General features: G+C 37.1%; 2 protein-coding genes and 1 pseudogene across 5 annotated transcripts; all 3 read right to left on the bottom strand.

The window, feature by feature from the left end:
• Nucleotides 1-736: 736 nt before the first annotated feature.
• LOC143725889 (myosin-7-like) lies at nucleotides 737-15,741 on the bottom strand (annotated as a pseudogene). Its single transcript, XR_013198356.1, has 38 exons — nucleotides 15,680-15,741; nucleotides 15,335-15,547; nucleotides 14,738-14,881; nucleotides 14,502-14,658; nucleotides 14,325-14,352; nucleotides 14,127-14,229; nucleotides 13,933-14,025; nucleotides 13,780-13,843; nucleotides 13,162-13,260; nucleotides 12,972-13,075; nucleotides 12,699-12,837; nucleotides 12,487-12,605; nucleotides 12,249-12,398; nucleotides 11,376-11,546; nucleotides 10,981-11,290; nucleotides 10,603-10,685; nucleotides 10,264-10,469; nucleotides 9,820-9,943; nucleotides 9,568-9,704; nucleotides 9,209-9,464; nucleotides 8,852-9,094; nucleotides 8,595-8,771; nucleotides 8,372-8,517; nucleotides 8,190-8,280; nucleotides 7,725-8,114; nucleotides 7,460-7,586; nucleotides 7,239-7,357; nucleotides 6,955-7,151; nucleotides 6,639-6,822; nucleotides 6,386-6,551; nucleotides 5,987-6,111; nucleotides 5,553-5,861; nucleotides 5,255-5,458; nucleotides 4,851-5,155; nucleotides 4,652-4,756; nucleotides 3,051-3,146; nucleotides 1,574-1,708; nucleotides 737-839 (listed from the first exon to the last, which is right to left on the bottom strand). The product of XR_013198356.1 is annotated as a myosin-7-like (transcript).
• Nucleotides 15,742-18,505: 2,764 nt separating this feature from the next.
• On the bottom strand, nucleotides 18,506-21,945 carry LOC143726090 (myosin heavy chain, skeletal muscle-like). Of its 3 annotated transcripts, none has more exons than XM_077219090.1 (8): nucleotides 21,847-21,945; nucleotides 21,660-21,763; nucleotides 20,869-21,039; nucleotides 20,438-20,786; nucleotides 20,140-20,343; nucleotides 19,722-20,040; nucleotides 19,415-19,549; nucleotides 18,506-18,610 (listed from the first exon to the last, which is right to left on the bottom strand). In XM_077219090.1, the coding sequence occupies exons 4-6, from the start codon at nucleotides 20,567-20,569 to the stop codon at nucleotides 19,726-19,728; spliced, it is 651 nt and encodes a 216-aa protein (XP_077075205.1). In that variant the 5' UTR covers nucleotides 20,570-20,786; nucleotides 20,869-21,039; nucleotides 21,660-21,763; nucleotides 21,847-21,945; the 3' UTR covers nucleotides 18,506-18,610; nucleotides 19,415-19,549; nucleotides 19,722-19,725. The 3 variants fall into 3 exon arrangements, with proteins under 3 accessions (XP_077075205.1, XP_077075221.1, XP_077075214.1); XM_077219106.1 differs by having other exon boundaries at nucleotides 19,719-20,040; XM_077219099.1 differs by lacking the exon at nucleotides 21,660-21,763 and having other exon boundaries at nucleotides 19,719-20,040; nucleotides 21,847-21,937.
• Nucleotides 21,847-25,709, bottom strand: LOC143726109 (myosin-7-like). Its single transcript, XM_077219133.1, has 11 exons — nucleotides 25,566-25,709; nucleotides 25,293-25,330; nucleotides 24,623-24,833; nucleotides 24,121-24,263; nucleotides 23,866-23,905; nucleotides 23,282-23,397; nucleotides 22,969-23,112; nucleotides 22,738-22,889; nucleotides 22,174-22,262; nucleotides 22,034-22,079; nucleotides 21,847-21,945 (listed from the first exon to the last, which is right to left on the bottom strand). Exons 6-10 carry the CDS (start codon nucleotides 23,366-23,368, stop codon nucleotides 22,039-22,041), a joined length of 513 nt encoding a protein of 170 aa, XP_077075248.1. The 5' UTR covers nucleotides 23,369-23,397; nucleotides 23,866-23,905; nucleotides 24,121-24,263; nucleotides 24,623-24,833; nucleotides 25,293-25,330; nucleotides 25,566-25,709; the 3' UTR covers nucleotides 21,847-21,945; nucleotides 22,034-22,038.
• Between the last annotated feature and the right edge of the window lie 280 nt (nucleotides 25,710-25,989).

The raw sequence follows: 25,989 nt of genomic DNA on the forward strand, positions 1-25,989 counted from the left end.
TTATTAAACAATGTTAATTCACAAATTGTCACCTATTTTTTACAATTCCTATATTTCTGTGAAAAATGGTCATTGTCAAGTTTATAAGCTTTTTTAAGATTTGTATGGCCTCAGAGGCTCCTCTCACATATAGTACTGTATGTGCTAAGCTTTATGAAGCTCTTAAAATAGCACAAGTGACACGTGTTAAAGTTGCCATACTTTCTTCATCCAGTTTTGATTGACCCCCTCCTTCCTGACTCCTCCTTTATTTAACACGTCTGTTTGAGCCACTGCTTCATCTTGAGAAACAACAGGCACTTGTCACATCTCTCCTCCCCTTTGAGTAGTTCCGTAATGGACAGTTCCCTTGTCTGAAATGTGTTTGCTAGCTTTATTTTTATTTGCAACCATTAGAAAAGGTAAGTCAACATCATGTTATCTACAGATTTTATTTGATTGAATTTCTTTCCCATGTATGTTAAGGGCCTGTTCGGACCTGTTTTAATAATATCTGCTATAAGTTATTGTTACTTCAAGTTTTGGGAGAATGATCTTCATAATTGTGGATTTCATTTATTTAACTATTAATGCTCATAACTACAATAACCAGCACACCTAATCTTAACAAATGACAATTTATGTAGTGGTCTGCTAATGCCTGAAAAAAATGCAAGTTGTCTTTGTAAAGTGCACATAGTTTATACCACTAGTGACAATGAGGATTTAGTTTTAAAATAACACAATGTGGCAGATGTTTAATTTGCACATTTTCTTTATTCTATTTCGAGACTAATGGATTCAAAGCGACACACAAGATTTTGAGAGATGGGAGAGCTTCATTCCTCATCATGTCCTTTCTGTTCAAACGAGAAAAAAGACAAAGATGTAAGATTAATTTATCTTATTAGAAAATATAATACATTTTGCCCATAAATATAATTGTTTAAAATTATTTTCCATATTATCTTGCAAAATTTTGATTGCACAGTAGGAAAATGGAGTTGCCATTAACTCTGCTTATCAAGGCTTTTCGAAGCAACATCATGTTATTTTCCCCTTAAAAGTTATGAAATATTTTGTGGGTAGGTTTCCACAGTAAAATAGTTACTTAAAATTTTAGTTTGCTTTAGGCCTTGTCCACACGGACACGGGTATTTTTATAACCATGACTATTTTTACGCGGTTCGACCGATCGTCCACACGGAAACGCAGTATCAGGTCACTGAAACCGAACATTTTTGAAAACCCCTGCCAGGGTGGGGATTTTCAGAAATGCCTGTTGTTGTGTAGACAGTAAAACTGGGGGTTTTGCCTTGCAACGTCAGAGTGTGCGCCGTTATCCGCTGTGTTTGACGTCAGATTGTGCGCCGCTGACTGCTCTTGACAGCACTTGATAGCGTGTTTTTGCGTTGTAGACGGAGATTTTTTTTAAACCGAGCATGTGTGGAAGGGATTTTTTTTTTAAACGCAGGAGGAAAAACATAAAAATACCCGTGTCCATGTGGACTAGGCCTTAAAGTTAATGTTAATGACAGTATGCACCACACCTGCCAAGTCATTTAAAATTTGTTTGAAAACAACAAACACTTACCTTAGATCCAGTATCACGGCTCTTGGCTCTCAGCTTGTTGACCTGAGATTCAGCAATATCAGCCCTCTCCTCTGCCTCATCCAGCTCATGCTGTATCTTACGGAACTTGCCCAGATTAGCATTGGCCTGTTCCTCCTGTAAAAACATGAAGATATTTTCTCAAGCAATCCCATGCCAAGAAAATAAGTCACATATTTTTGGTCACGCTTCTGATTAGGGTCCAATTCTCACGATTACTAACTATTAACTACGACTTTTGCCTCAATACACTCCTAATTACTGCTTATTAATAGTTAGTAAGGTAGTTGTTAAGTTTAGGTATTAGGTAGGATTAAGGGATGTAGAATATGGTCATGTAAAATAATGCTTTGATATGCATGCTAATAAGCAACTAGTTAATAGTGAGAATTGGACCTTAAACTAAATTGTTACCACATTTTAATTTCATCACAATCCAAGTTTATTCATCACAAGAACAGAAAATTATGGCATTCATCCTTATTCATTAATTAAAGGGACTAGGGATATTTTGAGTCTCCAGATTAATTAAAATTTTGTGCAACTAATTTCAAACAACGGTCATTAAAGCAAATTTAGTTTATTCTCCTGACATTGCCATTTGAATTTTTTTTAAACTAACTGAATTCGCTCACACGGGGTATAACTACTTGCCAATTTATTTATTTTGCATAATTTTGTACTTTGTTGGGATTTTTTTCCCACATTGTTACACTTGTGGTGTCAAAAATGACCAGCTTACAAAAAAAGCTTAGCTTGTTATGCAATATTATTACCAAATATTGGATTAAATCTTTTTGTCAACTTGTTTTCTTTCAATTAGGACAGGTTTTGTAATCCTTTTTGGAACTGATTGATCGTAGGCCTCATTGATCTGACCTCAGTTTTGAAGTGAAAAAGGCAATATTTGTGGATAATTTTGTCAATATAAAAAAAATGAAATTATGAGATTGCACTGTTTATCACACTAGTGTGCTTTAATGTTTAACCAGGAAGTTTGTTTTGAAATGCTTTTATGGCAAAATGGCTCAAAGTCACACTTGTGTAGTTTCCGGTCAAATATGAAATATGATGTTCATCATGTTCACATTATGATCATGTGTGCAGGCCTCATTGATCTGAGAATAAAGTTCATCTCTGTTAAAAAGAAAGATTGTAATACGTTAAATTGTTTGTTTGTGTACATAAACGTGTGTGTGTGTGTCTGTGTATGTGGTAGCTTAAGTGTAGGTCCGAGGCCTTTAACATTGCAAGCAATCAGTCAGTTTAAAAAATAAATACAAAACCTGTCCTAATTGAAAGAAAACAATGGTGATAATATTACATAAGTGATTTACAAGCAATTTTTAAACAGCCGGCCATTTTTGACCGGGAACACCAAAGGTGTTTCAACACAGCTTAAGGGGTAGTAAAGCATGATTAGTTGCATACATTTTTACTGAAATTATCTTAAACATACCGCCTCCTCAGCAGTTCTTTTGTAGGATTTGACCTTCAGCTGGAGTTTGTCCACCAGATCCTGAAGACGTGCCAGATTCTTACGGTCCTCCTCAGTCTGCATATAAAGTCAGGATTGGGGAGTAACGGAATACATGTAACGGCGTTACGTAATCAGGTGACTGTAATTCGTTACAGTTGTCAAAAAACAAAGTAATCAGATTACAGTTACATTTTTTACATTTTGTGAAAAATGGGAATGCTATTAGGATTACAATTGTTTCACTTAAAACTAAATGTATTAGTATTTTGACAATATAATGCTATATTGACAGTGTGGATCCCGGTTATATCCGTGGATCAAATAATAATAAAAAATAACATTCTATTTAATAGCTAATGGGTCGCAGGTCGATGAGCGATAAATAACTAATTAAATAATTAATAATTGATTTTCATAAAGACACGGAACTCTCATTTCACAGTAAAACACAACGAACGTGCGTTTTCAGTCAAGGAAAACATATGCCTAGAGCATTTCTTAGTGGTCATTATATAAACATAGAAAAAAACGAATAATTGCTTAACTTAATAGCTTTCTAAAAATATACAAATGCTTAAAAAATTATTCTGATAAGAATGTCTTCCAACATAATAATGGAAATCTTAACGTGTTTTTTTTCATCAGGCACTAATTTGCATACTCTCATTAAGCTACACAGTTGTGGGGTCTACTTGTTTAAGCAGCAATGTAGGCAAAACAGATCCAAAAGGAGAATTAAAAACAAAAAAGGAAGGAAAGAAAAGTACCCTGTGGGAGCGTTTTACTGAAATAGTTAACCAGGACTAATCAAGTTATAGGTATGTGATATATAACGGCTTGTGCTGCGCTGTATGTATTTGACAATAAACTCATAAAGCCTCTATCCAGCCTTTGCTTGGGATGAATGTATTTAATTTCTTGTGTGTGTGTTCCGGGAAGTTGCAATAACGGAAAAAGTGACAATTTATGTTTGAAGGGAGTAAAGTCTGTGTTAAGGCTATTGAGAAAATGGAATTTTGCCAAAGAAGATCTTTTACTTTAAATAGCTAAATGTCAATTTAAAAGCAGCCTACATAAGTGTTATATGGTACCATATCAACACACTTAACACTGAGAATTAGAATAATTATAATGTGACGATCCGGCGCGGATATCTAAATAAGAGAAAATCACATGCTCGAGTGGGTAACGTCAAATTCGATTGAGGTTATAACTGATCCGCGCATCTCTAATGGACAGCTGGTTCTGTTGCCAATCATGACTCACGTGTGCATGACAATCATAGTCATAAATATTGCTTTTTTCTTTACGTTATTTACATATGTGACCTTGAAAGAATCCAAAAGTAATCAGTTTACTTTACATTATGGACTTTCATTTTGTGGTGCTTGGATGATTATGTTACTGAATACCTTTTTTTAATGAAGTTTTTTTTTTTACCTGTAATGGAATACATTTTTAAAGTAACCCTCCCAACTCTGTAAATGGTCATAGAGCATAAATTGACTTGACCACAATTTATATTGTTTTATAAAATCTTTGCATGAATAAAAATATTTTTTTGTGCCAAAGAAAGTGACCTGGTAGGTGAGCTCCTTGATGCGTCTCTCATATTTACGAACACCTTTCACAGACTCGCTCGCCTTTCTCTGTTCAAGCTCCACCTCATTTTCCAGCTCTCTCACCTAGAAAAATCCAAAACTATTTTAAACTCAAGTTCTGAATACAAATATTCATGAATAGCAACAAATAAAGACCAATGCAGGTCCAGAAACTTACTCTGGCCTCCAGTTTCTGGACCTGCTTCTTGCCTCCCTTCATGGCGATCTGCTCAGCCTCATCCAGACGGTGCTGCAGGTCCTTGATGGTCTGGTCCATGTTCTTCTTCATGCGCTCCAGATGAGCACTGGTGTCCTGCTCCTTCTTCAGCTCCTCTGCCATCATGGCAGCATCAGTGATGGCCTTCTTGGCTTTTTCCTCAGCATTCCTGCACTCCTGCACTCCTGCACTGCCTCCTCAACCTCAGTCTGAAGCTGAGTATTATCTCCCTCCAGCTTCTTCTTCTGATTCAGCAGGCTGGTGTTCTGAACATGGACAATATTGACATTCATGTAGTCTCTAGTTGATATTGATACTAAGAATGGGTTTAAAGGTTTTATTTGTCTAATGCAGATGTTTCATACCTGAGAATGCAGGAGCTGAACTCTCTCACTGACATCCAGCAGTTCCTGCTCAGCCAGTTTCCTTCCTCTCTCAGTTTGTTCCACCATGGATCTCAGCTCATCCAGTTCAGCCTGCAGCAGATTGTTGCGTCTCTCCACAATGGCGATGTTCTCTTTGAGATCATCATTACTACGAAGAGCGTCATCTAGTTGCAGTTGGGCGTCCTGTAAAGTACAAATTTTACAAATGAAAAGACGTAAGAACTATGTTGGATTTCACCTAAGCATCATAAAATCTTGATTTGAAGATTTGTCATACTTTGAGATGTCCATGAAGACCCTTGAGTTGCTTCTGGGCTTCTGATGCCTGTCTGTTAGCCTGGCTGAGCTGAATCTCCATCTCATTGAGGTCTCCCTCCATCTTCTTCTTCAGTCTGAGAGCTTCATTCCTGCTGCGAGTCTCTGATTCCAGTGAGCTTTGCAGGGTATCCACCACTCTCTGCTGGTTCCTCTTGGTCTGCTCCATCTCTTCATCTTTCTCTGTCAGCTTACGTTCAATATCAGCTTTGATCTGATTGAACTCCAGCTGAGCTCTAAGAATCTTTCCTTCTTCATGCTCAAGGGAGCCCTAACAGATCAATTAATATAGTTATTTAAAAACATGTTCATTTCTATTAACATACCCTTATTTTAATCTTTTGAATAAATACACAGATAACACAAAAACATCAACAATTAAATATTTAGGTATACCTCAGCCTCCTCCAAAGCAGTTTGAATTTCAGCTTTTTCCTGCTCCAACTGCTTACGAATTTTCTCTAGCTCATGAATGTTCTTTCCACTCTCGCCAATTTGTTCAGTGAGATCAGCAATCTCCTCTGTTTATTAGGCAAGGTAATAATGGTTAATACAAGTTAAGATTTTTTGTGATATTGATTTGAAGGAAAATATAACAAAGATTTGCACTTTCAAAACCCAAATTGGGCTAAGGTGTGGGACAAAAAGAAAACAATAAATTAACAAAGGGTGTTGTGTCTGATGATTAATACATTTTTGGAGCTGTAATTTCAGTGTGCAAACAATTATTTTCTTTTTTATTTAAAGTTTATGAAATGTATGTGGATGCCCAGATGACTAATAAATCAAGGGCACCTTGGAGGTTCTTGTTTTCTCTCTTCATAGTTTCCAAATGATCCAGAGACTCCTCATAAGAGTTCTTCAGTTTGAATAGTTCAGTACTCAGAGATCTAGCTTCTTTCTGGGAGCTTTCCAACTCACTCTGAGACTCCTCATATTTCTGCTTCCATTCAGCTAGGACCTGTTGATAGAATCTGACTTTGATTAGTTACCATTGAAGCTGAATGAACACAAAGAGCATTTATCTGTAAGGGTTTTATACATTCACCTTGTCAAAGTTTCTTTGCTTCTTGTCCAGAACAGCAGCAGCAGCATTGGATCTCTCCACATCCACCATTAGATCTTCAATCTCATTCTGCAGCCTGTGCTTGGTCTTCTCCAGAGAGGAACATTTAGCATTGACCGCTTCCACAGCTTCTTCTGCATCTTGCAGACGCTGAGCAAGTTTTTTCCTTCATGAATAAACAGAATTTGTTCCAAAATAACTTAGTGGGGCTTTTAAAAATTTCTTGGTTTACAGAAAAAAGTCAGATGTTTTTTTATGTTATGCTACATGGGAAACCCAAATACTTCCTGCTTCTTACTTTGCTTCCTCCAGCTCCTCAGTCCTCTGGATGGCATCAGTTTCATACTTGGTTCTCCACTGAGCCACTTCAGAGTTTGCCTTGGACATACCACGCTGCAGCTCACCCTTGGCTTCTTGCTCCTCCTCATATTGCTCCCTAAGCAGATCAGCATCATGACGAGCAGACTGAACTGCATGGGCCAGGGCATTCTTAGCCTATGAGGATTATGAATTTCCTGTTAACAATATACATTAGAATGCGAAGGACAGTTTGTAATAAATCCTTTAAAAAATAAACTATACCTTGATTTCCTCCTCTAGTTGTCTCTTGAGGTCCTCAATCTGCTGGGTGTAGGACTGCTTGCCTCTTGTTAGCTGAGAGACCAATGAATCCTTTTCTTCCAGTTGTCTAGAAAGCTCCCCTAGATAGAATTAAAACCATTACATTATAGAAAGCAGTGTGTGATCTTGGGCATTTGTCTAACAGTACACAGGATGAAGTATTTCCTTATCAGAGTACATACCATTCTCAGTTTGTAGCTTAGCTTTTTGCATTGTGAAGTCATTGATGCTGCGTTGTCCTTCTTCGTATTTTGTTCTGTATTCGGACATCTGGTCCTCAAGGGTCCTGCACATTTTCTCCAAGTTTGCCTGTATAGATTTTTTATGTAAATTTAAAAAGTTAAAGGCACACAGTGAATGAATTAACAGTTATAGCATTATTCTTAAAAACACCTGAAGTGAGGAAAAGCAATTAAAAATTGTGATATGGAAACAAGAATTCGTCACCTTTGCCTTTGCAAGCTGCTCCATGTTGGAGACCACATCGTCCAGTTCCAGTCTGAGTTCACTCTTCTCTTTCTCCAGCTTCTGCTTCACTCTCTGAAGATTGTCAATCTGCTCCCCCAGATCAGCCACACTGTCTGCATGTTTCTTCCTCAGTGTAGCAGCAGTGGACTCATGTTGCAGAGTGGACTCTTCAAGGTCTCTGCGCAGTTTCTGGAACTCAGCTTCACGTTTCTTGTTCATCTCAATCTGGGCAGCTGTGGCTCCACCAGCCTCCTCCAACCTCTCACTGATCTCCTCCAGTTCTCTAGACAGATCAGCTCTCTGTTTTTCAACTTTAGCACGGGCAGCTCTCTCAGCCTCCAGCTCTTCCTCAAGCTCTTCAATTCGGGCCTGGTAATGTAAGGAAAACCAAAGTTAAAGCTAGAATTCCTAATTGTCTACATTTTTAAGAATCATAAATGTTACCTGCAACTCCTTCAGTTTCTTCTGGAGTTGGGCTGCCATTGCCTGTTCATCTTCAATCTTGCTACTGAGCTGACTGATCTCAAAGTCCTTCCTGTGTTGCAGAACATATTTGATTACCACTATTAATAAAGATTCAGATTGTGAGCTGTATTGAATAATTATTTCCCCCCCTGGAAACACACTTTTTAATCCTCTCTTCCATTTGCTGTTTGTCATTTTCCAGGTCCATCACGCTCTCTTGGGTCAACTTTAAGTCTCCCTCGAGCTTCCTCTTTGCCCTCTCCAGATCCATACGAAGCTTCTTTTCCTGTTCCAGGGAACCTTCAAGCTGGAAGGACAATATTTCGTTCATCATTGTAAATGTAACCTTTTCATCTACAACAGAAGTGTGAACAAACCACTCACATCATCCACTTGTTGCTCCAGCTTGGCTTTGGCTTTGGTGAGTGTGTTGACTTTGTCTTCCTCACTCTGGAGGTCATCCAGCGTTTGCTGATGGGCCTCCTGAAGAGCTTTCTTCTCCTTGGTCAGCTTAGCGATGATCTCATCCAAAGCTGCCATCTCTTCTGTCAGGTTTTTAACCTGTTAAATTGTATCATTGAATCAAGAGGCTCTTAACACACCTTCTTTGTACCACTAAATTGCTCAGTGTTGAAACTAACCTTGTTCTCAGTGGCATGTTTCTCTTTCTCTACTTTGGCCAGAGTGAGCTCAAGATCATCAATGTCTTTCTTGAGCTCAGAACATTCATCCTCCAGCTTTCGTTTCTTTGCAGTCAGGTCAGCATTCATCTCCTCTTCATCCTCCAGCCTTTCAGTCATTTCTTTGTTTTTGGCCTCAAGCTGGATCTTATTCTTGATCAGACCCTCACATCTCTCTTCAGCATCACAAAGATTATCTTGCTCCTTTTTATTTATAAACATGGAAAATGTATGTTTTGTTTCGTTCATTTAAATGTAAAATATTACCATTATTAATATTAATACCATCACAAACTCATAAAAAGCTTGTTAGCTTACAGACTGGACTTGAAGTTGCAAGTCGTTTTTCTCTTGAAGAAGAGAAACCATCTTTTCCTCAAGCTCCTTTCTGCGGGCTTCAGATTTGGCATAAGCCTCCTTCAACTTCAGGAATTCTTCCTTCATGTTGGCCATTTCTTTCTCCGCCTCAGCAGATCTCAGCAGTGGTTTGATCTTGAAGTAAAGCTTCATCCAGGGCCAATTCTTGACACCCATGAAGGCACGTACATTCCACTGGATCACAAGCAAGGCATCTCTGTAATATGACAAACACAAAAAAAAACATATATTTCATATAAAATGTATTAGTGGAATAATTTTGGAATTTAATACCCTAAAGCTTGCGATCAACAACCTACCTGCGATCAACAATTTTTTGGAACTCAATTCTTGCGAGATGACCGCGAGCTCTAGCCTGAATATTGGTGATGATGAGAGCAAGACGATCATCTCGCATCTCTTCAAGAGTACCCAGCAGACCAGCCTTGAAAAACACCTTAGGGAGTAAAAAGGGTCTCTTATTTAGCCTTACATTGCACAATATATCATTTCATGCACATGTTTTTGTATTTGAACTTTTATAATATGAATTAGATAATTTATTAGGGTACCTTTGTATGTCCAAATCTGTACTGGTTGTGGTCGATATCCAAAGAGCCTAATAATTTCTCAGCTCCTTTCCTGCTGTCAATGAACTGACCATCTGGGATGGCAGCAGGGTTAAGGATACGGTATCTGTTGTTGAATAAAGTGGAAACCCTTTTTAATTTTGTTATTGACAATAATAATATAGCTTTTAAAAAAAGTCATGTAATGTAAAACAAAGGAGTCAAGAAATGCCTCAAATTTCCATAAAAGACTTGTGTGAACCATTATTTCCAGCAATTTGTTCAAAGACCTAAGTATATCACAAACCCAAATGAAAAATAAACATTCTGATTGGGAAATAATATTCAATATGAATATTTGCAAATATATCTACTCTGGTTGCATAATTTATGGACGTTTTTGACCCAAGTGTGACCTCGATGTCTTGTATTCATAAATGAATGTACCTCTGCTTGAAATCTCCATACAGGATCCTGTTGGGGAATCCCTTTCTGCAGATCCTGATGCCCTCCAGCACACCGTTACAGCGCAGCTGGTGCATGACCAGAGGATTCTCCATCGCCCCTGGAGTTTTAGTCTCATTGGGGATGATGCAGCGCACAAAGTGAGGATGAGTTGACCTCAAGTTGGTCATCAGTTTGTTCAGGTTCTCCTGTGGATAGACATTATCCATGACTCTGACCATATGTATTTTAGGTTATGTTATTTAAAGAAATTAAGAAACCAAGCTATATTAAATATATATTTTCATTATGAATCACTATGAAAGGCACTGTATATGTTACCCTGTGGAGGCAAGACACTGTCTGAAAAGAAGAGCCCTTTTTCTTCTTCTCCTTTCCTTTGCCACCTCCTCCTCCCTCTGCGGCTGTTGAAAGAAAAAAAATCTCTTAAAATGAACCTTGAAATCCTTATTTGTCTCAATAGCCGCTTTTCCACCATCGGGACAAACTGTTCTCATTGCTTGACCGTTTAGGACCTGCACGGTTACAAGCAGGAGCTTAGCCAAACGTGCTGATAATTCCGGTATGAGAACGGTTTGTAAGTGTGCTGTGTTGAACCATGCTCAAGTGGAAATATAATTGGAACCATCCTTGCCGTTCTCTGAACCATTTGGCCCGACGGTGGAAAAGTGGCTAATGATTTCCACCCCTTAGACACACCTGAGTCAGCACCAGCATAATTGGCAAAAAGCTGAGACAGAAGTTTCATGGTGGACTTCTGGTAGAGGCCAACAACAGTCTCATTAAGAGGATCCTTGTTCTTCACCAGCCAGTTATTGATGTTGTAGTCCACCGTGCCAGCGTAGTGAACCAGGGAGAAATGGGCCTCTGGTTTACCTTTGACAATCCTAGGCTTCTGAAAGTTGTTTGATTTCCCCAAATGGTTGTCATAAAGCTTAGCTTTAAATGTTGCATCACTTGCTTTGGGGAACATGCACTCCTCTTCAAGGATGGACATGATACCCATTGGCTAGCAAACAATAGATTAAAGGGTTTTTAAATTAGCTGATGGGTATTGATCCAATTCCTGAGATCTCTCAAATTTTAAAACTCACCTTTTCAATGAGATCAATACAAGCCTGCAAGTCCATGCCGAAGTCAATAAACTCCCACTCAATGCCCTCTTTCTTGTATTCCTCTTGCTCCAGCACAAACATGTGGTGGTTGAAGAACTGTTGCAACTTCTCATTAGTGAAGTTGATGCACAGCTGCTCAAAGGTGTTAAACTAGAACAGATTAACAGTGTTGTCAACATGGGTAGAAAACATAGAACCACAGAATGTGACATTTTAGAATCATTTTTTGTAATGTTGGAAGTCACAATATACACATCTTTATGTATGAAATGTATTTCTGTTTAATCTAAATGCCAATGAACTCCTTAAATCTGACTAACTAAACTTTTAGCACACATACACAATTTAAAATGAACAAAACTAACTTTCTATTCTAGTATAATGGACCAAAAATATTAATAGCATGTCTTATTTAAACAAACATATACAGTACAAATCTTTTTACAATAATATGCATTCTATGAGATCGTCACGTCCCCCTAATGCCATCGGTCACAAACAGCACTATCTGTTAGCAAAGTGATGTAAACTAAAGATTATAAGCTACTTAAAGAAATATTCTTTCTCTACCAAATCATTTCATGGGTCTTTAACTATGCATTACAATGATGTACATTTGTACTAAATTTGAGTATGTCCATACATTTAGTGCATTTTGGGGATCAATTTTGATAATGTACAATTTAAGGCAATATTTATCGCCGTACAACTTGGCCCAGTGAAATTTAACTTTGAAGACTACACTGCACATGGAGAGTCCCTGTTGAGCAACCAGGAAACCTTTCTCAATGGTGACAGCTGAATTGTGTCTAGATCCAAAAAAGTGACTTAGGAACTACATCAAGTGCTTACATCAAAGATCTCAAATCCAGCAATGTCCAGCACACCAATGAAGTACTGGCGAGGCTGTTTGGTGTCCAGGGATTGGTTGATTCTCACAACCATCCAAAGGAACATTTTCTCATACACTGATTTGGAAAGAGCGCCAACAGCATAGTACACCTGTCCAATCGAGAAAATATAGTTCAATATTACAGAAAACGTATGCTTTTAGTGTTAAAAGTTAATGATATCATGAAGTCGTCTCAACCTGCTGGACACTCTGTCCCTTGGTGACCCACTCATTTCCAACTTTGACTCTTGGGTGGCACAGAGCCTTGATGAGATCAGCAGAGTTCAGGCCCATCAGATATGCTGATTTATCAGCATCTGTCATCAATTAACGAAGACGGTAGATGGTAATGAATCTTCTATTAACCAATATCTGTATGCATTATGTCAGCGTTTTGTCCCAATACTGACCCTCAGTCCCATCAGCCTCGGCCTGTTCCTCTCTTTGCTTCTGTTTGAACTTCATGTTGCCAAAGTGCATGACGGAACCAATCAGCTTGTAGATGCTGTTCTTCTCCTCTTGGGTGAAGCCCAACACATCAAATGCTTCCTACAGCAAATGTAATTAATTTAACATGATAAATGCCTCATTCTTCTTTCTTGTATTTTCAGTAAAAAATTCATATTTAGAAGGTAAGACCAAGATCTATTAATGGTAATTTGTAGCTATTTCAGATAACACACATCAGTGGCCATCAGCTCATCAGCATCAACAATAGAGGCCACTTGTGTCTCTCCTTGAGAGATGAAGGCATAATCGTAAGGGTTTGCTGTGATCAGCAGCATCTCTGAGAGAAAGGACATAGAGCACATCATGTTGAAATGCATTTTCCAAAAAAATATACATGTTTGGTTGTAACATTGTTTTGCTTACCTAAAAGTTCTGGTTTCTTCTGAGACAGGATCTGGTAAAAGATGTGGTAGTCTCTCTCAGCCTTGAGCTGGAAAGTCACACGAGACTTCTCCAAAAGATCTGTTCATAGAATTAACAAAATAAGCATTGTATTTAAATGTGGACATTCCATAGACTTATTATATATATATATATATATATATATATATATATATATATATATATATATATATATATATATATATATGTGTGTGTGTGTGTGTATATATATATATATATATACAGCTAAATATAAATGCTATAAACTATTTTAGAAATTAAATTATAATAATTATTATTAAATATCTGGATTGTTTTATGTTGCCGATGCATTTTTGCAATTTGAAAGATCAAAATTCATTAATAAAATTATGAATTGGCTTTCAGCTAACCCTAACAGAAAACTTACTGCATTACTGCAATACTTACTGCAATTGTTTTTACAAATAAATGCATTCCCAGATGTCCCAGATTTAACTCACTTCTGGGTACACATTTGTCACATAATATGCTAATCCCTGAAGTAGGTACACGCACAAACAAATCAATGAATATGTATCTTAAAAGACAAACCAGTAAATAATCAAAGATCTTTCTTACAAGTCTCAATATCCGCAGATGCTAGCTTGCCACTAGCAGCAAAATGGATTCGGATGAACTTGCCCTGTTCAAAAGAGGATATTGTCTTTAAATGCTGTGGAAGAAAATCTACAAAGAAATAATTATTTTTAACTTCAATCAGTGTCCACTCACAAAGCGAGAAGAGTTGTCATTCCTGATGGTCTTGGCATTCCCAAAGGCCTCAAGAGCAGGATTACACTGGATGATTTGATCCTCCAGAGTACCCTAGAAAACACAATATTAGAAATTTGTGTATTGTGAATGACAAATAACACAAAATGACACTTCAATATTTTTTTGTTTGAATTCAGATCTCCTCTGTTTACCTTCTTTTCACTGGTTTCCTTCTTTGAAGGACTAGCAGCAATACTGGCAAAATACTGAATGACTCTCTTTGTATTCACAGTCTTTCCAGCACCAGATTCTCCACTGTCAACACAAAGTAGTCTTAGGCAGAGCATGCATACATTGTCTTATCAACCTTATTGAGACTTTGCAGACAATTAAAAAGCATATATTCTTACGTGATAAGAATTGACTGGTTTTCTCTGTCTGCAAAATAAAAACAATGTTTTTTCTAGAAATTGGATCTCATGGATATTGGTTACTTATTTGTCCAGCAAGGTAATATAAATGTAGTATATTTGGAAACAATTTGTACAATTACTGTAAACTATTTCGAATATGCTCAGTTGACAAACCTGACAGCATGTACTGATATCCATTGTCAGAGATGGAGAAGATGTGAGGAGGAGCTTCACTCCTCTTCTTTCCTCTATAGGCATTGACGACTTCCTGGTTGTACACTGGCAGCCACTTGTAGGGGTTCACAGTTACACAGAAGAGCCCAGAGTAGGTCTGTAAGAGATTCACAGAAGGTTTAGATTTGCTCATTTAAGATATAGAGAACGTGTGAGTGTTGTAAGACTCGACTCACGTAGATCATCCAGGCTGCGTAACGCTCTTTGAGGTTAAACAGCACAGCGGGCTCGTGCAGGAAAGTGAACATCGCCATGTCCTCAATTTTATCAAACTTTGGCGGGTTCTGGGGGTGAACATCAATCTCCTTCACAGTTACTGTCTGTGGGAACATGAATTTTTTGACACTCAGAATCTACGCATATTCATTCATGTGTACCATGTTTTCAGTTGTTTATTTAGCAGATTATTATCCAAAGTAGCTTACAAATGAGAATAATAGTTAAATCATTAGAATGCATTAGATGGTGAGGAAATTAAAAAAAACTCAAACAATTATGTATTTAAATCAAAATATTTAAATACATCATTTCAGAAAATGTGACATTATTATTTTATATAAATGTATGTAATTTATTATTATTATTTTCCATTTGTAATTATTCAACTACATAAATTATTCCAAACGCAATTAGCCCTTATTTTAAACTTAACACTGCGAGTTCAAAACTAGTCTCTCATTTAGCAAAATTAATTAAACAACTGTAAGTTACAGGAATAGTTAAGAACCATCTGATTAATCACAATGCCACTGCTTACACTTATTAAAACTTACCGTTCCCTTTGAAGTCTCACAGGTGACTTTATCACCATCTCGACTGATAATAGATGCCTTGAGATACTCCTCTTCAGTATCAGGAACAAAACATTCTTTCTTCATGTCGAAGGGGCGCGTTTGGGCCTCCAGTCGCTCCTTGTCTGATTTCCTGAGGAACGGAGCAGCGGCTCCAAACTCCGCCATCTGAGCATCCCCCATTTTTTTACTCTTCTGTTGGATTTCACATAAACGTCATTGACACAATAGTAATGTATAAAGTGACTTGACTAGTATACATTCTGTTTTCAAATTATTTGAAGTAAATTACCAGTACCCTGTTAAGTAAGATTAAAAGTTACTCACTTTTGCTGTTCTGTTTTTCAGAGACTAATGGTTCAAAGCTCTAGTTCCACACAAAAGAAAGAAAATTATGTCAACAATGTCTCCTTTCTGTCACAAAGTCAAGTGATACTACAGTTAGTAAAGAACTCTTTGACTTCTAAGTTAATTTCTAATATGTGTATAAATTAATGTGCCTTCCAACTTACCGCACAAAAAGAAAGATAATGATGACACAATTGAAAACATGTCGTCTCCTTTTATAATGCAATTGTTACTCTAAATATGGTTGTTGGCATCACACACAGCTACCACCTCGCTCAGTTTGGTCTGGAAGGACGGGTTGGGTATGCTGGATAGAGGTGGGGGGGGGGGGCAGTTTATTGTGGTATTGAATATCTTTCCTGTCAGGCTTCTGTCAGAGTTAATAATGGTTATTGAGTATCAAAAAGGGATGTTGGAGACATTGAAATATCACATAAATCAGAAATGATTTTACCCACCCGCTGTATGCCTGAAACACACTAAATAATTGAATAAGATAGAAAAGCAGTGTAGTAAGTCTGTTGCAACAAATTAAATTAAAAATAAAACATAAAACACCTTACTCTTTCAAATACTGATCACTACAACATCAGAGTTTGAGTTTAACAATGATTCTATAAAACAGTATTTACCTTAATACTTAATTGGTAACTCAATAAATGATTATTGTGAAATATCCATAACATACAATGAAAGCATATTCTTTGTACTGTTATTGAAACCTTTATCAGATTACAAAATATAAGTAAATGGCCAGGAACAACTCTGGATAAAATGTACAGTATCTTCCAAACGGTTCTGCCTCTTGTATAGAGGTTCATCACTGATGCTGTTCCTGTGGTTTCCACTAGAGGCCTGATTAACAGTTACTGAATGAGCCTAGACAAGGTCAGTGTCTTGCTGGTGTGAATATTTCAAATTTCACCTGTATCAGTAATGGAGCATTTGTCTTCTTCCCTGTACACTTGAGCATAGAGATATCCCTGTGACATTCCTATTGAGTGCCTCTTCTTGATTGAGAGGAACAGCTTGCATGATCTTCCCGAGTACATCCATTAATGGAGAGCGAGTGAACTTTCTGAACTTTTCTGCTCACTGCTCCTACAGTATATTTATATATGTATAGAAAATAGATCTTTATACAGCAGATCTTGAAAACACCTGATACAAGATCAAATTGCAGAGCAGCTAGACTGGCAGTCTAACACCATTGTAACCTCAAGACCTTGCAAGCTGATAAGTTGGGGTCAAGACATTCAGGCTAACAAGGAGGAACAAGAAGTGTGTGATGAGTGCTAACATCTTGTTAGTTGACACATGCTGCCAAAGAGTGTAATTAATATGAAGGGTGTTAATTATGAAACCCACTGAAGGCACCTCCTAAGATATGAGATTCTTTAAGTTGTTTAATTTTTAAGGCTACTGGAAATGCAAAGACTGAAAAAAATACTGTTTTTGGATATTGCCTTTAAAAAATGTTGTTTATTGAATCTAAAATTCTAAGGATAAAGCATTTTAAAAGTATAAAGTAATTTGGTTTATATTCAGGAAGTGGATATAACCTTTGGAGAATTAACTAAACCTGTTAGTGCCAATCAAACAACAAAAGAAATACCTTTACCTCTGCTTCTGTGACATTTATTTTTTCTTTCTGTTTGCCCTTCAGTATAAAGATAACGGTGTGAAATTCTTCCCGAGTGCTTCTGGCTGATTGAGAACAGCTCGGCCCACATGTTGAAATCAGGAGTGAAGCAGGTGCTGTTTTTGTAAAGGGCTCCATGCACATAAAAAATAGCATCTAGTTATAGATGTTGGCACACTTGTTGGCTTTATTGTCTTAACTGTTGTTACATGCCCAACAGAGGGAGAACAATGTAGTGCTGGTCAGAAGGTGGATTTTATTATTAGATTTTTTATTAGGTTTATTTTTTTTTTGTCAACAACAACAAAATTCTCTTTTTGTTACATCTAGGAAATGTCTGTGAATGAGCAATTATGGTAAAATAGAATAGTTCAAATTGTCCACATATTCGCGTTTAGGCTTTTTATAACATAAATCCTATATGGTATAATTTAAAGGGGCAGCATAGTTGGTTTCCTCCCCTTCACCTCTCCATTCTCCGCTGTTCAGGGTTGACTCCACCTTCAATCATCTGTCCATCATTGACCTGCTCATCACCTTGAATTACATCTATAATTTCCAGCACACATACACAGTTCTTTTGCTCTAAATTACCTACAAGTAAAGTTAAAAAGTGCCTTGAAGTTTTTCAGATGGAAGGAATTAGGTCATCAGTGGGCATCAGAGCTTCTTAAAAAAAACATTGAAAATGTGTCGCCACACCCACAGATATTATGAGCAAGGAATCTAGCCTGAGAAATTCCAAATGAGGAACGTTGTGTTCTTTCAATTGAAAGGTAAGTTTCCCCATCTATTTTCTTTGGTAATGTTTGATTCTATCATTCAGTGCTTTGAATCAATCAATCTATAAGTGTAGATAGAACAGAACCATACATTTTCAATTAAAAAATGCAAAACTTCAGAGGAAAAATTGCCATTTTGAGAAAATATAATAGCAAAAAACGATTTTCTGTTTTGTGGTAATGTAAAGCTTCTACTTTTGTTTAAGATGATGTTAAAACATTAATTTTATATGCTTGATTTTCAAGCTTTTTCTTTATTATATAATATTCTCTCTAAAAGTCTTAATAAATGTCTCCTCTAAAATGGTATAATTTAATTATTTATGTATTGAAAGTGAATGCAACGGCATTGTATTAAAATAAAAGCAGAGAAGCAGGGACTTACTTGCACATTCATTTTATTCTACAGAACTACAGATAATTCACTGCCATACTGAGCATATCTGTCAGAATGATCCATGTGTGCTTCACCTCATCGTGCCCTTTCTGTGAGAGGAAGAGACATGAAAAAGATATTGGGTAGAAGGTACTTTACTTTCTTGCTTTATTTTTTTAAACTGAAAGAAAAAGTTATGTATTGTTTATTTCAGTTTAGTATCAGCTTTAAAAATCTGATTCTGTCTATGCATAGTATCTCAGTATCTGGTGATGGAAGTGTTTGAGATATCTTTGCAAACAAAGAAAAAAACATTGCAGATAATCACCACCTCATACACTACGTATGTATTAAAGAAACAGTGTTGGTTTTGACATTTTTTTTGTCCGAATCCGTTATTTACCAGCAAATTGTCCGATTCTGATATTTTCTGAAAATTTTTTTTCTTCAAGTAAATTTATTTGTTGTTTATATGCTCTATTACAATATGATATGCTCTTTAACAATATATGTATGTGTATGTATATATATATATATATATATATCTGTAGATATTTGAAATTAGAGGGAACCACTGCATTTACAATCCAAACAAACAAAATTTTCTCTGCTGGTGCATCCGTCTTTGGCGAGTCCTGTCTCTGGTCTGTGTTTAATGTCCTGTTTACAGACTTCATAATAAATTTCAACACAAACGAAATGATTGCAATGCAGTTTGTGTGCAAGTCCATAATAGAGATCACCCAAACTAAAAACCGGTTCCGATTTATGGCCGGTTGACCGGTGCATCTCTAGTTTTGAGTAATAAATTGTTCCAAATTGATTTTCTGATCACACTAATCTGGTTTGCAGAATCAAAGTGATCCCAATTTTTATTGAGCTCAGGGATGATGCATATATGTGAGGTCAGTTACCTTGAATCCTGCATCATGAGTTTTGGCTCTCAGCTTGTTGACCTGAGATTCAGCAATATCAGCTCTCTCCTCTGCCTCATCCAGCTCATGCTGAATCTTACGGAACTTGCCCAGATTAGCATTGGCCTGTTCCTCCTAAATTACATATTGCTGTTGGTTAGGGATTGGGCATGTTTTGTATTCTCAAAAACGGATGTCATATTTTGCAAATTTAATTGTATTTGAGTATACCAAATATAAAGATCTGAAAATATTTCCAGGAAAAATCAATTAATAAGAATAAGAAGAATTATCTTAAACATACAACTTCTTCAGCAGATCTCTTGTACCCTGGCCTCCAGTTTCTGGACCTGCTTCTTGCCTCCCTTCATGGCGATCTGCTCAGCCTCATCCAGACGGTGCTGCAGGTCCTTGATGGTCTGGTCCATGTTCTTCTTCATGCGCTCCAGATGAGCACTGGTGTCCTGCTCCTTCTTCAGCTCCTCTGCCATCATGGCAGCATCAGTGATGGCCTTCTTGGCTTTTTCCTCAGCATTCCTGCACTCCTGCACTGCCTCCTCAACCTCAGTCTGAAGCTGAGTATTATCTCCCTCCAGCTTCTTCTTCTGATTCAGCAAGCTGGTATTCTGAACATGGACAATATTGACATTCATGTTAGCTCTTGTTGATTTTGATACTAAGAATGGGTTTAAAGGTTTTATTTGTCTAATGCAGATGTTTCATACCTGAGAATGCAGGAGCTGAACTCTCTCACTGACATCCAGCAGTTCCTGTTCAGCCAGTTTCCTTCCTCTCTCAGTTTGTTCCACCATGGATCTCAGCTCATCCAGTTCAGCCTGCAGCAGATTGTTGCGTCTCTCCACAATGGCGATGTTCTCTTTGAGATCATCATTACTACGAAGAGCGCCATCTAGTTGCAGTTGGGCGTCCTGTAAAGTACGAATTTTACAAATGAAAAGTCTTAAGAACTATGTTAGATTTCACCTAAGCATCATAAAATCTTGATTTGAAGATTCGTCATACTTTGAGATGTCCATGAAGACCCTTGAGTTGCTTCCGGGCTTCTGATGCCTGTCTGTTAGCCTGGCTGAGCTGAATCTCCATCTCATTGAGGTCTCCCTCTGATGGTGGACTTCTGGTAGAGGCCAACAACATCCTTGTTCTTCACCAGCCAGTTATTGATGTTGTAGTCCACAGTGCCAGCGTAGTGAACCAGGGAGAAATGGGCCTCTGGTTTAGCTTAGATAATCCTGGGCTTCTGGAAGCTGTTTGATTTCCCCAAATGGTTGTCATAAAGCTTAGCTTTAAATGTTGCATCACTTGCTTTGGGGAACATGCACTCCTCTTCAAGGATGGACATGATACCCATTGGCTAGCAAATGATAGATTGAAGGGTTTCAAATAAGCTGATGGGTATTGATCCAATTCCTGAGATCTGAAATTTTAAAACTCACCTTTTCAATGAGATCAATACAAGCCTGCAAGTCCATGCCGAAGTCAATAAACTCCCACTCAATGCCCTCTTTCTTGTATTCCTCTTGCTCCAGCACAAACATGTGGTGGTTGAAGAACTGTTGCAACTTCTCATTAGTGAAGTTGATGCACAGCTGCTCAAAGGTGTTGAACTAGAACAGATTAACAGTGTTGTCAACATGGGTAGAAAACATAGAAACACAGAATGAGACATTTTAGAGTCATTTTTATTTAATGTTGGAAGTCACAATATACAAATCTGTATGTATAAAATTTATTTATATTTAATCTAAATGCCAACGCACTCCTTAAATCTGACTAAATAATCCAACTGACACATACACAATTTACAATGATCAAAACTGAATTTCTATTCTAGAATAATGGACAAAAAATATTATTAGCACGTCTCAGTTAAACAAAAATACATATACAGTAAAAAAAATTGTATAGTAATACACTTTATATAAGATCATCACATCCCCTAAACAGCATCTGTCACAAATCATCTGTTAGCAAACCGATGTAAACGGAAGATTATTGGCTACTTAAAAAAATATTTTTTCTATTGCATATGTCCTTCAGCTTCCTTAATTAGAAGACAGGAAAGAAATTTGTACCAAACCATTTAATGGGTCTTTTACTGTGCATTACAATGATGTCATACACTCAATGTCCACACATTTAGTAAATTTTGGGTATCAAATTTATACATTTTGATAATGTACAATATAAGGCAATAATTATTTTATGTTGGTTTTGGATAACTCACATCTGTAGCTATCAACTTGTCAGTATCAACAATAGAGGCCATTTGTGTCTCTCCTTGGGAGATGTTGACGTAATCGTAACGATTTGCTGTGTTCAGCAGCATGTCTTATAGGATAAAAAAGATGTTTAAAAATAAATAAATAAATATAAGAGCAATGTTATGTCTCATCACTTGTGATTTTGCTTACCTAGAAGTTCTGGTTTCTACTGAGACAGGATCTGGTAGAAGATGTGATAGTCTCTCTCAGCCTTGAGCTGATAAGTGACACGGGATTTCTCTAACAAATCTATTTGTAGAAATGTAGAAGTTAAGCTTTTACATTCATCTTTAAGAATGAGAAAAATTAGAGAGGATTTATCAAAGATTTTTCTTACAAGTCTCAATGCTCAATGCAGCACAGTGAATGCGGATGAACTTGCCCTGTTTGAAAACAACAGCTATCAATGTCATTTAATTTGGGTAAGTAAAAAATAAAAAACAGCATATTTTAAAACTGGAGGCAAATAAAGCTCACAAAGCGAGATTGTCATTCCTGATGGTCTTGGCATTCCCGAAAGCCACCACAGCAGGATTACACTGGATGATTTGATCCTCCAGCATATCCTAGAAAAACAGACATATATAGACAGTAAGCAACAGAGCAGAGGATTTTGTGTTTTAGCTGGTTGTTATAGTAAACTTTATGTTAGAATTGTACCCTCAAAGCATAAACTAACTAATTCATGTAATTTGTAACTCTATACCCCTTATCAATGCATAGTTTCTGAGGTTAAATCGTTGTAATATGGATCTGTTACAGATCCTCCACTGTCAACACCCTGAGGTTTGACTTTATTTGTTAATTTTTACAAATTCTTCATAAATGTCTAAGACTGCTTTATGTAACTAAAACACAGAAAATTGTGCGTGATAAGAATAGGCTGGTTTTCTCTGTGTAAAAATACTTGTACATAATTATGATTGTAATAGTAAATTAACATTCAATAATTTCCACTAGTTATTGACTTATAGCCTGTGCTGTTTTTTTAAAGGCATGGTTGTATATAAAATATTTGAAAGAATTGTCAAGTTTACGCACCTGACAGTACTGGTATCCATTGTTAAAATGGAGAAGATGTGAGGAGGAGCTTCACTCCTCTTCTTGCCTCTGCAAGCAACAACGACTTCCTGGTTGTACACTGGCAGCCACTTGTAGGGGTTCACAGTGACACAGAAGAGCCCAGAGTAGGTCTGTAATAGATTCACAGAAGATTCAGATTTGCTCATGCAAGATAAAGAGAACGTGTGAGTGTTTTAAGACACGACTCACGTAGATCATCCAGGCTGCGTAACGCTCTTCGAGGTTAAACAGCACAGCGGGCTCGTGCAGGAAGATGAACATCGCCATGTCCTCAATTTTATCAAACTTTGGCGGGTTCTGGGGGTGAACATCAATCTCCTTCACAGCTACTGTCTGTGGGAACATGAGATTTGATGGTCAAAATCTGCTTATTTTGTCCATGCATCAAATTTAATCCTCTAATTCATTCATTATATGTAGATATAGATCAATAGAGGTGATAGAGTTTATTTTATTATTTGATTCCTAACTATAATTATCCAGCCCTTATTTTAAACATAACTCTCATTTGGGCCTCCAGTCGCTCCTTGTCTGATTTCCTGAGAAACGGAGCAGCGGCTCCAAACTCCGCCATCTGAGCATCCCCCATTCTTCACCTAGTCTGCGGTTTGTTAGTGTCTGCAAACAGATTACTATATGAAATATTATGAATAGTAGCATGTTATATATAGGAGCATGTTTGGACACTTAAGACACAAAAACAACAAGATAATTAACACATTTTTAAGACAACACATTTTCAAGCAAAAATAAAAATGGTTCTGTTTAAGACTAGAATATAGTTTAATCTAGTTTGAGGAATATGTTGATACACAGTGTGCAAACTTGAGATTTCATACATCCACTAAAAATCGCCAATTGCTTTGAACACATTGAGCAAAAATGAGTAAAAAAAGGATCTAGCAGCATTTGAGGCATGGCACGCTCATTCTAAGCAACATTCAGACATTTATAAGTGTGGCTTAAGTGTCTAAATAGTGTAAGACTGTACTGTGTATGGTAATACAGTAGGATTTCTAATAAATTACTCATATGAGATTAGTTTACTGCAGTCAGTGATGTTGAGTGTTTGTCAGGGTCACTTACCTTTGCAGTTCAACTCTCCTGACACTGATGGTTTACTGTCCTAGGGTCACAAACAAATATAAAGTAGAATTATTTACTTAATATCAAACATTTGTTTACTATATTTTACATTATAGTCAATAATGAGCAAAAGTGCAACCTGAAAAACATGTTTGAAAAAAACAATCTGTGCCTGAGAGTTAATATACTGTACACCAAAGGAATTGTTAATAAGATCAGGGATTCATAAAGGCTGAGGTGTCTCTGAAGGCTTACCGTTTGATGATATGATAGAAAACCTGAGGCCATAGACTCTCCACCCCTTTTTATATTGTAAGAGGTCCTCTAAATATGGTTGCAGGAATTTTCTGAAGCATGTCCGTGTCTGCGTTTGGTTAGGATGCATATGGGCTGGGTGTCTGCTAGAGGCAGGTGTATGTCTAAATTGTATTGGGTATAATTCATGCTGGTAAGGATAGATGTACTTTCATTGAACTTATTTATGCTTCTAAATCACTCAAAAATGCAATTTATCGTAAGTTAAGGGGATTCAGGAGAAATATTAAGATGGCACAACTGGTGAAATGCAAGAAAGTTTCTGAAATCACAATCCTGCTGCATTTTATCATTGTGTTAACCTATTAACCAATCCTAATCATAACTATTTGTTTTATTTTATATTGTCTGATAACTAAAAAAAAGAATGTTTTTTTACATTGGTTAACAGCTGTTGGCTGAAAGAAAATACATCTCATTGTTTGCATCAACTGATCTGTACCTTGTTCAAGGACAAGCCAAGTGTCATTTCACTCTGTCCATCATAGATGCGAGATATCCATTTGAGCAGCCGCTACTGAATCTGTAAGGGCCAAGGTCAGTTTCCAGTTGGTGTGATCGCTTTACTCAGGCCTTCATCGCTGACACGCCATTGTTCCTTTGCCTTCACACTTGAGGACAAAGATAACCTGTGAAATTCTTGCTGGGTGCTCCTAAATGATTGAGAAGAACAGCTTGTGTGATCTCTGCAACCAGTATCTATTTATGTATTTCTCCAGCAGGACGATCTTACTGCCTGTGTAAATTAATGTACACGCAACCTCTCCTCAGTGTGAACTTAATATTCATCATAGGAACTGTTTAATGTATCCAGTTTTGCAGACAATTCGTACTTTATTTTTATATCTGTAGCAACCCAAAACCCATGTTATCTAGAACATACGTCATTCAACTAGACAACATTTTCAGACTGAATTGTTCGATGTATTCATCCGCACAGTGTTGTGTGCTGAGTTCAGAAACGAAGGCCTAAAAGTGTAAAGCCTCTACAATAAGTTAATCCTCACAATACAGTGTCCATTGTAAAAAAAAATATTAAAAAAACATATATAGTTGTGAATTTAAATGAATAGTTTGCTAAAAAAAAGAAAGAAACTTCCATCTTCACTTACCCTCATCCCGTTCCAAGTCCTTTATGCATTTCATCCTTCTGTGGAAAACACAAGGGAATGCTGTATTTAGGAGAATGCTGGCGTACAAACAGCATTGGACCTAATTGACTTAAATTTAATTTAATTAAAAACACACTGACAAAATATGTTAAACAAAATACATTTTAAACCACAGGCTGAATGATCATTTTTGGGTCAATGATTGATTCAACTGAACTTGAGGTACCAATATTCTAATAACATTACTGTCATGCTACTAGACCATTTTTTTACCTAAAATACAAAACTGTATCATCAACCCTTTGTAGAAATGTATGCAACAGCTACGTGCACAATGCTCCATGAACTTCGTGCAACGATGCATATTGAGGAGGTCTGTGTCTGACTATCAGTCGTCCTCTTACCACATACAACATTGTCTCCTTCCCATTGTCCTTGAGTACAAAGAACCCTGTGAAATTCCTACTGAGTCTCTGACGAAATGGAAGCAACTGATGAGGGACATTGAGAACAGATAAAGCAGATGCCCCATTTGTAAAGGTCTCCAAGCGCATATATAAACGCCAAGTGATGCATGTTGGCACCCTTGCGAGCCGTATACATACTACTTATGTTACATGGCCAAATGAGGCAAAACAATGCTGGTCACAAGACAAGTGTTTATTATTACCCAACGTTCGACCCCGTATTGAGTTAA

The sequence above is a fragment of the Siphateles boraxobius genome, unplaced genomic scaffold, assembly GCF_051911475.1.
Source record: "Siphateles boraxobius isolate OS27281-9 unplaced genomic scaffold, OSU_SipBor_1 12, whole genome shotgun sequence".
NCBI lineage: Eukaryota > Metazoa > Chordata > Actinopteri > Cypriniformes > Leuciscidae > Siphateles > Siphateles boraxobius.